Genomic DNA, 13,106 nt, shown 5'->3' with positions numbered 1-13,106 from the left:
TGTGTGTGATTACCCTCAGTACAGAATTATTTGTCATTTCCTTGGTGGTTTTGTCTCATCCTGTGTGCCTCAAACACATAAAATTCTGATGAGAATTTCTCCTTCATTCATTTGTATAGTGGTTCTTTTTTGAATGCCTTCTAAAGGCTGTGATGTAAAAGAAAGGACTATCACCCTCATGGAGATGAGAGTTGAGTGGGGGAAACAAACATTAAAAAAAGTCATGCCATCCTCTGGAACTCATAAGGAGGGAAAGAAATTTGACATTTTTAATACAAAATCTGCTTTCTATAGGAACAGAAAACGAGGCAAGGTAGCCTTCATTTCCCAGGATTCTAGAAACCCCAGGAGTCACACTCTTATTTGGAACAGACAAACCCATGGGAAGGAAGAATTAATTTAGAAAATTTGGGGAGAAGACATCCGTTGTTTCTGAACATGAAATTTCCTTCGTTTGCTGGTGTAAAAACATTTTTTTAAGTCATGCAAATAACGACGTTGGTGTCAGGCTGAAGTTGCAGAGCTGGAAAGTGAGGGATCGGGTGGCTTTGTCGGGGGTGGGCAGCAGGAGGCGAGGTGACCGTGGGGGAGGATGTGGAGAGGGGAGGAGGTCTGTCCCTGAGATGCAGATAGAAGAGGCTGGCTGAGCGGAGTGTGTGCGTGGAGGTGGTGGGGCTTCAGGATGGAGCAGCGTTCTAAATAGCAGCAGCTGAGATCATCCAGGTGTAAAAAGGAGCTGGGGACAGCCTTGGGGTCTTCATGTAGGCGGCGTAGCCAGGTGCAGATGTGTCAGGGTCAGTGTTACATCATAGTCAGCTTGTGTGTGTGTGTGTGTGTCGGCCGTGCATTGATGGGTAGATTGGAGGCTGAGCCATTGTAAAGAGAGTGGCAGATACCACCACACTTGTCCCTACCCACTCAGCATTCATCTCTTAAAAGTAAGGGTGATAGCTATTAATTAGTCGAAGACAGTGACTCTCAAGCAGGAGGTATGTTGGAATCCAGAGAAATCTCCCTCCTTTTCTTTCTCTTGATTTTAAAAGCATTCAGACAGTACACACCAGTTGTAAAATGCCCAACCCATCCTGAAGTAAACACATGTGTTTAGAAAATTTGGAGGTGAGTGTCTCCCTTTCCCAGGCATAACTGCCCTCTGGTAACAGCTGTGCATTCATAATACAGGTGTACAATAGATACAGACATATCCATATCATGATATAATAAAGATGTACTTTGTTCTTCTTAATAGTTGTATTATATTCCAAAGTTTGGATACTTCATGAGCTATTTACCAGTTAATGAATTAATGAGTATTTAGGTTGCTTCCAAACTGTCCCTGATACAGCACTGGAGGGGTACCTGTACTCAGGTACAGGTATTTCTTCAGGGTCAGTTCCCAGCAGTGCAGTGTGGACTTAAAATTTTGAAAGGTGCCACCCTCTTGCTCTTGACCCTCTCAGGACTGGACCAGTTTATGCCCCTAAAAGGACTCCTCCAGTTGTGAAGATTATCGCTATTGTTATTAGGCATTATCTTCATTTATTTAAAATTTTAAAATGTAGTTTTTAATGGTTCCTTTCCATTGACAGTTGGGAGTTCAGCTTGGGTGAGATCGCAATCCCCATGAGGGCAGACACCTGTCCTCTCTTGTTTTCCATTCATACCTTCCGGGCTTGGCAGGTGCCCCAGCCATAGTGAACATCTTGTTACCTGGATTTGTTCATTGCAGAGCCACGTGTGGAGGGGCTGTAAGGGGGGCGTAGGACTTAAAGGCTCATAGATCGGTTTCCCGAAGATCATCAGATTTCACGAGGGGAGCAGGAAGGACATATAAACACATATGGAAGTAGGGTCCTCACCTTTAAAAAAGCACCTGCATAGAACCCAAGTTATTTATTGAAGACATTTTTACTGGCAAAGTAGATCTGGAGCAGGAGTGAGAGGGAAGGTAAGTTCTTAACCTTGTTTTTAGTTTGTGTTAAGCTAGTTGCAGGGTTCACTCAAATATTCTGAAATAATCCTTTTGAAACTGAACACTTAAAATTATTTTGTGACAGATAATTACACATTAACAAGTCAGAGCAGTATAAGGGTGGGAAATGATGTCTCTGGAGCAGGCAGGTATTTCATGTGTATAAAATAGATCTAGAAGTATCGTACACTGAAAAGAAGCTAAATCTTAGTGAGGTGAGAATTCTTGACCAAAAATGATGGTAAGCAACTCTTGAAACTGCAGCATAGTAACTTTTACGTGTTGGTGTTAAATTAGTAAGTGTCTGTTTTCTTGGTTGGGTCTGAGTTGGGCGAGGGTGTTAGGAGGTTCTCGACCCGGGAGTGATGGAAAGGGGCCTGCCCTGTCTGCACCCCAGGCTCACTGCTGCCGTGGCAACCGCACTAACCTGCTCTTTTCCTTCCCTCTGTCTCGGCACGCTTGCCTTCCTCCTTGGACGTCAGGAGCAAAAGCGTATAGATGGCACAACCCGGGAGGTGAAAAAGGTTAGAAAAGCCAGAAACAGGCGCCAAGAATGGAATATGATGGCGTATGACAAAGAGCTTAGACCTGACACCAGGTTATCACAGAGCGCACACCACGGAGCGTCTTCTGAAGGATCCTTGTCCCCAGACACTAGGTGTGTGTATGTGTGTGTGTGTGTGTGTGTGTGTGTGTGTGTGTGTGCGCGCGCGTGTGCATGCATGCGTTGTGAGGGTGAGCGGGGCTTGGCTTCCCTGTAAGTGGAAGCGTAGCACGGCTTTGTGTTTATATGGACCACAGTGTGTTTCCAAACTTTCCCTAAAGATGAGTGTTGCATATGTTTTGAGTTTGAAATAATACTTTAGTTTTGTTTGGTGTTGGGTTACTTTGCATCATTTTCCATCTGTGACTTCACTTAATCATTCTACTAATCAAGATGTACTATTTTAACCTCGATTCTGAATTTGGGCTTAGTACCTGCCCATAACTGGCATTTTCATTTTGATAATCGTTTCATTCTTTCTCTGCCTCTTTTGCTTAGAATTTTGCTTTTCCTTTGCCACTTGGTATCTGAAATGATTGGTAGCGATTGATGTGATCAAGGAATAACTTCATTGTTCTTCTTGATAACCTTTCCAAAAGGGATGAACAAAGTTTCCCCCCGCCCCTTTCAGTTTGCTAATCTTACGTATTCTAATTGCAGGAGGAGAATTCTCTTAGGAATTTAAGAATTGTTAGCAATTCAGTAAAACTGTTTTCTTGCAGATGTGAAAGACATGGTCCCTAAGCAGCATCTATCCCAAAAGGGCTTCACTGGACAGGAAGAACTGACCAGTAATTGTAATTTACAGTTAATTTCGTATTTCTGCTTCTGTAAAGGTGGGCTCTTCCATCGGCATTTAAAAACGTGAATAGAGGATTCTTACATCAGCAGTAACCTGGACCTTGCAATAAATCTGTGTTTTAAGAAATGCGTATTAACCTCCATGTTTAGCTCAGACTAATGTACAGAAGATGCTTAGTGCTCGGTGGGTACAGTTCCCATAAATACACTTCCCCACAAGGGCTGCCGGTCACTGACTGACGCAGGGTCTAGATTTTTCTGTAGAAGCTGTTATCAGGTAATGATCTGACAATTCCTGGAGCTTTAACTGAGCTGTAGCCTCAAGTTTTAGTCTTTGTGTCAGTTTATCTCTGTAGAAAGTAAGACTGAAGATACACTTCCGCTCATAGTTCTTTGGGTGAGAAGTACGTGAACTTCACAGCTCCCAGGATGTCATATCTGCTGCTCGGTTTTCTCCGGCTAAGCTCTGACTGTTTATTCGTGCAAAACGTACACTTTGTAATAATCCATACATAAGTCTTTCCATAGGTACAGATGGAAAAATGAGTTTTTAAAAATCTTTCAGTTGAATTAATCGATATTCATTCTGGAATCTGAGATTAGACGTGCCATGCTGGGTATAAAATTGATGGATTATAGCCCTTAAATTATTTTGGATACTTTTTATTTTATGAAAGTATAACAGTTTTCTTATTATAAAATAAGATTAAATTTTTATATTTGGAAAAAATTATTCATAATCTTATTACCAGAGAAACCACTGTTTTTGTATTTTAGTGTATTTCTCTTTTTGGTCTTTTTTCTGTACATGTGTATATTTTTTACTTAATGAAATTGAAGTCTGCCCTGTGTTATTTACCTTTTGATTTTATAATGTCTCATATTCCTGGGCTTCTCTGGTAGCTCAGAGAACAAAGAATCGCCTGCAGTGTGGGAGACCTGGGCCAATCCCTGGGTTGGGAAGAGCCCCTGGAGAAGGGAATGGCTACCCACTCCAGTATTCTTGCTGGAGAATCCCTTGGACAGAGGAGCCTGGTGGGCTACAGTCCATGGGATTGCAAACAGTCAAACGCAACTGAGCGACTTTCACACGTTCCTGTTTTAAGTGTTATTTAGAAACGTGGTTTTTAATGGATGTACTCAGGGTAACTGAGGGAAATTTGAGCATTAAGTTTGATGGTATGTATATAATTTATTCTTGTAAGTAATACATTTTCAGCTCATCACACAAACTAATGATAAGTTTTCACTCTCTTTGTAGATCATCAGGAATGGTTTGATTCTAAGCATACGTTTAGGATGGGCCTTGATCAAATGCTCGTCCCTGGCTCCCCACATCAGTTGGGAAGCAGGGTGCCCCCCGGCCCCTGTGCTTCCCCCTTCCTCGCCCTGTTCTGGGTGTTGCAGCTGCCTGACCCTGGGTCGCAGCCACTCGACCCTGCCCTCCCGCAGAACCCCGAGGGCTTCATTTGCTTCTCCCACTGAGTCTCCACTGCTGACACTTCCTCCTGTCCCATCTTTTCTTCACTCTTCCACATTCTCTTTCCCCTAACAGATAACTCCTGGTGCCCCTGCAGCTTCAGGACCACCCGCCCGGGCTCACACGAGTGCCATGTCTCCTGAGGCTGATTCTGCCTTCCTGTTGGGGGGTCCTTTTCGCTCAGCAGTCACCCTCCTCCTCATCTCTTGTCCAGCCTACCAGTGTCCCCTGAACAGGGGCAGTGACACCTCGAGTGACCAGTCAGCCCCCTCTCCACTCCACCCCACCACCGTCACAGAGCCCTGCCCCCCAGGCTCTCCTGCTGTAATTCCCGACATTGGGCATGCCCTGCTCGCATCTGTCCTCCATCCAGTTTTGTCCTCCATTGCCTCCATTCGGCCCTCTATCACCCCGAACCTTACAGAACAGAGCTCTGAATTGTGCCATGATATTTCCAGCCCCGGCTCCTCACCCCATCAGAAGCACTCTGTAGCCTGTAGATAAGTTTGTTTCCATTTGAAAGTTGTACCCCGGCTATGACACAGTTACCCACACGGGGCCACGCTCCCATCATCAGGGAATCCAGAGTTTCAGGTATCTACATTTTTAAAATACGCTAAAACTAAGAACAGGTCAGATTCTTCCCCCACTGAAAATATTTTTAACTCCCTTGCCAACAGTTGGCATAGTTCAAAAGACAGTCATATGCACACCATAATGTACAGTTCATACTGTACATGAGGGAAAAAGGAAGTGAGTTACAAATTATGTTTATATTGAAATTAGGGAAGAAAAAAGGAAAAAAAAAACAAAAACAGTAGTCTTTTGCCATTTAGAGAACTTTTCTATGCAGTGATGTCCTGGGGAAGCTGCTGTCTGAATTCCAAAGACCCGACGTGTGTTTGCCTCTTCCCTTCAGAGAGAGAGACACAAGCTGAATCCCAACAGAAGCCAGCAAATAAGTGTGAGAAAAGTCAGGACCAGAAGAGAAGAGTGGGAGAGAAGGAAGATGGGCATTGAGTTCATGAGTGACGCGAGGAAGCTGCAGCAGGCGGGGGGCGCGGCAGAGCACAGGACGCCCGCCGGGTTTGTGCTTCCGCTTGCTCCGGTCCCCGCCCCCACGGCCCCCTGCTTCGGCGTCACGAGAGGATGCTCTGCCCTGTACTGACCACACGTCCCATAACCCGGGTGACTAACGCCCTGCGGCGCTGCCCAGCCCTTCCCACCCCCAGCGGTACCCCCAGGGTCCCAGCATTCTTCTGAACTCTGCCAACTAACACGGAGACGCGTGCACCCTTTCAGAGTTTCTCTCTCCCGCAAGCCTTGGAGGCAGCAAGAGGGCTTCTGCCTGCGGCACTGTGTTCCTTCTCTCTCTTTTGGCCATAAATACATCTCTCCTGTTCAAGAAGACTACCACTCACCTCATTCTTGACTTCTTTCTCTGTTCTTACCGTTCATTTTTTTTCCCCCGATTCATCTGCCATTTGTTAAGGTCTAGTTATACGCGCTCAGTTTAATCGCCGCTGAAATCTTCCACCTTGGATGCCGTTTTCAAGTTCAGCGCCCTGTCTTGGAGGCTCCTGTCTTACAAACGTGTCCGCTGCGATGCTGTGAAGGGGGCTGTGCTGTCTGTCGCTTGTCCGTCTGTCTGACCACGCACTTCACAGCTGTGGCTCTGAAACCTAACCCTGGAGCTTTGCCGCTAAAGTCATGATTGCATTGTGCTTGGAAGCTCTTGTGGGCCTCGACCTTGTCGATAGTACAGGGAATAAGCGTGTGATTTCTGTGCCTTGCCGTGTTCTGATTTAAATGTACGCTGATGCCTGGTGGCCGGGGTGGGGGAAGTCTTCTTAACTGACGCCACTTTCTCCCACCCCTGGCTCTGGCCCGCAGGTCCCATGCATCGGATGTCACGGATTACTCGTACCCGGCCACCCCCAACCACTCTCTGCACCCGCAGCCTGGGACCCCTTCCTACGGAGCAGGTGACGCCCCGTCCCACGGGCCGGCAGCCCAGGCCCCCGAGCACGAGTTCCGGCCCCCGTCAGCCTCGGCCCGGCACCTGGCCCTGAACAGGCCCCAGCAGCCCCCACCACCCCCACCGCAGGCCACGGAGGGCCCCCAGGCCCCCGCACCCATGGCCCCAGCCGACTACGGGTAAATACCCCATCTTGGGCTCACTCTGGGGCTCACCATTGCATGGGGGTCTTGCGGGTGGGTGATGAGGAATTGTCACTGAATAACCTGGAGAAGGAAATGGCAGCCCCCTCCAGTATTCTTGCTTGGGGAAGTCTATAGACAGAGGAGCCTGGTGGGCTACAGTCCATGGGGTCACAAAGAGTCGGACATGACTGAGGGACTAACACTGAACACTGAGCCGAACTCTGGAGGCTAGGATGCAGCCAGGAATGAGCGGGTGCAGATACCATCCGTTATGAGAAACTCTGTTAGGAAAGGCAGGGTCACGCTGCTCCCCTTTTATTACACATAAGCCTCAGGTTTGTGTCTATGTTCGTGAACACACATTATCTTTGTGTTTGAATGACCAAGCCAGGGCCTTGGCAAAGGACAACTTGCCAGTTTTGTGAGCGGGTCCCAAATGCTCCAGAGAATCCGAATCTCAAAGGAGACAACGATAATAAGCAACACAGGACTTCTTAGACGTGGATGCACGTAGCCCTGGCCTCTGGGCACCCAAATGTCATTCTGCCTCCAGGTCCTGTTGTTCTGTGTCTTTTGGGAAAGGTTCAAACATCTCCTAAAAAAAGATCCTCATGTTAAGGGCTTATTAAGTTAAGCACTGCCTGTATTTTGGTAAGCAGTCTTTTTGGCTTAAGCTCAGTCTTTCAAGAGTTTAGTCCCTCCCAGTTGGCACCCAGGGGATTGAACACGTGTTTCCACGGACAGGGTTTTCTCCACTCTGGAGTAGCGAGGGTGGCGCTCTAAACGTACATCCCTCAGCCCCCAGAGGTTTTCTCTCCGACCGCAGGGTCTTAGACGGTCCCTGCAATTTGGTTATCTGTAACTCAGGGTTCCCACAGAGTGTTCTGAGGCTCTGAGTGTCAGGCAGAGAGAGTTTGTGGTCCAGTTGGTTTGGAAAACCCTCAGCTAAATAGAACTCTGCAGGTTTCTTGGCTGGAGGGGTTTTCGAAGCTTTGGATGTTCTGATGGGCTTTGTGGGCTTTGGGGAATTTATATGGGGACGGGATGTAAAATACAGAATTTGCCAATCTGATTGGCCTCAGAACCCTTATAAGACAGATTTCCAAGCACCTTTTCTGAGATGCCCCCGTGTAACAATGCCTTGTCCTGACTTCTTTGTGCTGCAGTCAGCTGTCCAGCGCTCTGTAGACGTCACCTTTTCCAGTGGTTATCATTTGGTGCACGTCAGCAGACCATCTTGAATCCCATCACAGTGACTTGTGATGACCTGTGGTCCAAAGCATGGTTGTTTGCGTCCTGCAGTGTTTCACATGACAGCGTGGGCAGTGTCTTGGGGGGTGGGGCTGCTGTCTCCGAGGTGGGGGATACCCTCTGAGGATGGGACCAGCCATTGCTCTCTAGTGATTCTTTGCTTCCTGTCTCTGACAGGATGCTGCCGGCTCAGATCACGGAGTATTACAGCCCCTCAGGACCCCCACCGCCCCCGCCCCCACCCGTGATCCCCTCCGCACAAACTGCTTTCGTCTGCCCCCTCCAGATGCCCCTGCAGCCCCCCTTCCCGGCCTCCGCCGGATCCGCCTACGCTGGCCCTCCCCACCCTCCCTCCGGTGGGCTTGTGGTCACAGCCCCGCCGCCCCCAGGCCCCCCACCGCCCCCGCCCGGCCCTCCAGGTGCCGGCTCCTCGCTCTCCTCCTCCCCAATGCACGCCCCTCCGGGGGCTGAAGCCAAGAGGCAGGAGGCTGTGCAGCCGCCCGTCAGCGACGCCCGCAGCGACCTCCTCGCCGCCATCCGGATGGGTGAGTGCCCGTCCCAGGACAGCGGCCCACCAGCCATGGCCTCCTCGGTTTCCAGCAGCTCCAACCTCCACCAGATGGCGTTTAGGAGAGGGTGACAGGAGCCTCGGTTTTTTTTTTTTTTTTAACAGCTGATGTGTTTTTTCAGCACCAAGTAAACACGGTGATAAAGCACTGAGAATTCAGGAAAGCTTTACTTGACTAGGAATAGATTATAAAAATGATCATCAATTAATTGGATCTTCTTTTTTTCACTGCATCTTACTCTAAGGTCAAAAGTATAAATTAAAGAAAATGAGCTCCTGTCAGTGATCTAGTTTTTCAGACTAGTTTTTCATATCTAGGATACGTATTAGCCTTTTCGTATTTTTAGTTTGATGTGCCAGTGAGCTGCAGGCCGACCAGGAGTATGGTCTTCATGACGGAAACACTCGTGTTGGCACAATTGTCCCAGTATAGGGGGCCACTGGAAACCTTGAAACAGCCTCTGGTGGCCGGTGGCTCCCTGGTTGGGCTGTGCTGCTCTAGAATGTTCTTTCTCGGTGCTGATGCGCGCTGGAATCGTAACTGACTATCTTACATTTCAATACATCACTTAAGGAATGTCACGACTCCTATACATTTTATTTTTTTTCTTGGTCCTGTAACATCTATTTCCCAAGCATTTCCCATCCAGTTTCTAAAACGTTTTATGCTAGCGTCAGTAGGCCAAAAAAAGTCTAATAGGCTTGTTGGTCCATCTCTGTTTAAATCGGAGCGAGCGGAGGGATTGCATTCTGAGCCGCGTCTCGTGTCTCTAGGGATTCAGCTGAAGAAGGTGCAAGAACAGCGGGAGCAGGAGGCCAAGCGCGAGCCGGTGGGCAACGACGTGGCCACCATCCTGTCCCGGCGCATCGCCGTCGAGTACAGCGACTCGGACGACGACTCGGAGTTCGATGAGAACGACTGGTCCGACTGAGACGGGCGCCCAGCAGGCCGGGCCAGGCCGGGGGGAGCGTGTCGACAATGTCAGTGGTCCCAGCACCCAGATAGTGGTATTATAATCCCGTAGCTTAGCCACTTTTGTATCAATAATGTGAGATTGCTTTTGCACATCCAAAACTTCTGGGTTTTTTCAGTATTTACTGTGTAATACTTAAGTGCCACTAAACATAGCAAACCGTGCTGCACACGAAGAAATAATGCTGTAACTATTGCATCGTCCTGAAAACAGCCTCTTGCTTCTTTCTCTCGGCCACAAACGCGTTTAGTGCTGTTTGGGTTCACGCTCCTTAATCATGAAAATCCTGCAGACTTGCTGTGTGTTTGTGAAGCTGCCTGTTGTCAGGTCTCTGCGAGATTCAGGACTGTGCGACAGACCAGTGTCTTCCGATCAGTAAGCGATACTGTTTTCCACTTTTTTTTTTTTTAATGTGTTCAGAAGAAGTTGGTTCTCAAGAGAAAGATTTGACAAGTAGGAGACTCAGCTGTCTGAGCTTGCACTGTCATGGCTGGTGGCCTCTGTCTCTCTGGAGGCTCTGCTGAAGAACCTCATTTTCTCTGCTGACCTTGTGAAATGTGAACTTGGCCCTTCTCAGGCAGGATCCCTCACGGGCGTTCATGGAGTCAGTGCTTGCTGGTGGTTTCTGTAGGAGGTTTCAGCAGCACAGTAGGAAGGAAAGTGGAGAACGGCCCTTTTTCCTTTGGTGTCGTCGGGACGGGGGTTGCACTCAGCACCCTTGGCGGCCTCTGGAGCTGGGGAACCAGCCCACACGGACCTGGGATCAGAGCCCGTACAACCTCTCTCCCAGAACCATGTCCCAGGTGGGCCCACGTGGAGGCCTTGGAGCCACAGAGAAGGCTCCAGGTGGCACCTGGCCCCAACTGATCTTGAGTTCTGAGAGCTTCATTTAGGTGAGAGGAGACTGTCGCATCTTTTTCGCCTTCCCTGGTGCTGTGGCCAGTTAGGGACCCAGCCCTCGAAGCACACGGGTTCCTCTTCCACTTGGTGGTCGGCACACCACCCTTGACCAAGTACCCCAGGGGAGGGTCGACCCTTCCTTGTCCCTTCCCACGTGGTGACAGGTGAGCCCCGAGCAGGCCTTCCTGTTCCAGATAAACTGCTAGGAAACTTGTGAATGAGAACTTAGATTCTGTAATGCTGGGTGGAGGTGAACTGTTTGTTTGAAAGAAAAAAACAACCCAGGCTTTAATCTCAGGTGTAACTTCACAGATGTACAAAGACACTTTACCCCCGAGCAGTTCTGACTTCTCTGCTGTGTGCAACTCGGGTCCTAGTGATGCTCAGTTGTGACCAAGGAATCTGTGGCTAAAACAGAGATGTTTGGGTGGATGTAGGGTGTCAGCAGGACCCTGACTGCTGGGGGTGGGGGGTGTGGTTGCTGAGTTCTCCCCAGGAAGCTGCTGCTCCACCATCACGTCTCTGTCCCTGAGGGACACACACGGGCTGTGGAAGGTCCCGGTCATCCTGTAAGGGCTGCCTGATGGGCCTTGAGTCCCCTGGGCTGGAACTCGAGAAGAGCCTCAGATCTGTATGACCCTTGTTTCCAAGCTCCCAGGCCAGGTTGTCTGAGTCTTTTCAGCTAGAACCAGCTGTTCAGGCGCATGCTTGTTGGTGCTCCTCACCACGTTGTGTTGCCTCTGAGTAGTTATAATGAACGCCTCAGTTCCTCTCTTTTAATTTCTCTTTTTCTCCAGTGCAGAGGCCAGCTATGTTGGCATTTTCTTGGGACTTTTACCAGTTGTGGTCATATTTTGTCTTTCTTTACAGTATTTTGTCTTTAGTGTTACTTTTGGATACAGAAGCACCTGTGTCCTTCTAGAACCTATGTTTGATAAATCTTCTTTGTCTCTTTTTTTGTAATGTCCCTTCTGTCCTCAGGATGGAGAGAATGCATAAAGCTACTATCCGTGTCAGGATTTCTTCTATTTATATCTTATCACAGTAAAATTAGTGGCACTTTATACATATTCATGAGCCTGTTAAGTATTGGTTGTCCTCCTGTAGTTTAATCAACAAGTTATTTTCAACTTGATGTTCTGACCAGTGAAAACGCTTTTGCTCTGATGTGTTATGTAGCCTCTAAGAGAATGGAAAAGGACTAAAATCCATTTTAGATTATTTTTCGCAGTATTTTTCTCAGCACTGATTTATTCTAAAAATGAAATCCAGACTTTTTCTAATACGATAGCACACGAAAAGGAAAAAGTGACTATTTTGAACTGTCCATTTTCATTTTCAAGAAATATTTACGAGAGAAATGGAGAAAAACATTTAAATGCATACTTCCTATCTATGGATTTTACATTTTAAAGTAAGCTCTATGTTGTAAGGTTATTTTTTTGTTTAGTCTAATTTCTTACAAGCTTTTTCTCATGTCATGGATCAGGTAGAGGGATGAGAAGACGACTCAGAACCACCCATTAACTGCACGCATATGATGTAGTCAGTTTTCTGTTGTTTAGCCCTAAAACCATAAGATTTGGTCACTTATGTTTTTCTTCAGTAAAAGTATACTGTTGGAGAATTAGCATTTTCATTTCAGTAAAATTTTAGAATGTCGAAATCTTTTCTGAGCACCACGTGGCTAGATTGTGAAAGTTTTGTAATAATTTGCAGCTGAAATTCACGATACATTTTCATCCATTGAAGACTCATGGGAATGTATCAGCCAGAGTAGCAAGTAATTTTTGTTTTCTAAACAAGAGTCTGTCACCTTGCAGTATTACCAATGCTGTTGTACACTGAATTTAAAGTGGTATTAAAAAAAAAAAAACTCCTGGTAAACAATTTTTATCTGTTTGTATATCTTACTATAGATTATGTACAAGTAACATCTAAATAAAATTACACTTTTAACCCTAAACAGTTTTGCTTATTGCAGTATTGTATGGTTAACCTTTTGGGGTGGGAATAGAAATTGGGGCTTGGTGGGGTTTTTAATTAGCCTTTCCATTATTCCCTGGTGGCTCAGATGGTAAAGTGTCTGACTGTGATGCAGAAGACCTAGGTTCTATCTCTGGGTCCGGAAGATCCCCTGGAGAAGGAAATGGCAACCCACTCTAGTACTCGTGCCTGGAAAATTCCATGGATGGAGGAGCCTGGTACAGTCCATGGGGTCGCAAAGAGTTGGACACAACTGAGCAACTTCACTTTCACTTTCCATTATTAGATAATAAAAGATACTGCTCGGATGCCATTTAAATTTCTACACAATTTTTGTGTAGATAAGAGTTGAGGTTGGTTCTGTGAGTGACTTGGGAAAGGACTGGTATAGTTTGAAAGCGCCATTCCCGGAGCAGGAAGCAACCTGCCCAGGATACTCTGGCATCTTAACCACATCTAGTCTCAAT

The 13,106-nt window shown here is 47.2% G+C and overlaps 1 protein-coding gene across 3 annotated transcripts in view; it reads left to right on the top strand.

Annotated features, from left to right (window-relative positions):
- The window catches only part of WASF3 (WASP family member 3), a 76,835-nt gene extending 64,216 nt beyond the window's left edge, over positions 1-12,619 (top strand). For 2 of the 3 annotated variants that reach the window (XM_070800255.1, XM_070800256.1), the window contains exons 7-10: positions 2,455-2,630; positions 6,691-6,954; positions 8,389-8,756; positions 9,554-12,619. In XM_070800255.1, the coding sequence (XP_070656356.1) occupies positions 2,455-2,630; positions 6,691-6,954; positions 8,389-8,756; positions 9,554-9,711 (966 nt within the window). In that variant the 3' untranslated portion in view covers positions 9,712-12,619. Of the gene's footprint in view, positions 1-2,454; positions 2,631-5,716; positions 5,884-6,690; positions 6,955-8,388; positions 8,757-9,553 lie in introns of all 3 variants that reach the window. The other variant, XM_019971483.2, reaches the window with a different exon arrangement.
- Positions 12,620-13,106: the final 487 nt, after the last annotated feature.

Source organism: Bos indicus, chromosome 12 (genome assembly GCF_029378745.1).
Source record: "Bos indicus isolate NIAB-ARS_2022 breed Sahiwal x Tharparkar chromosome 12, NIAB-ARS_B.indTharparkar_mat_pri_1.0, whole genome shotgun sequence".
NCBI lineage: Eukaryota > Metazoa > Chordata > Mammalia > Artiodactyla > Bovidae > Bos > Bos indicus.
The sequence above is the reverse complement of the archived record's forward strand: the minus strand, read 5'-3'. Positions and strand labels throughout refer to the sequence as shown.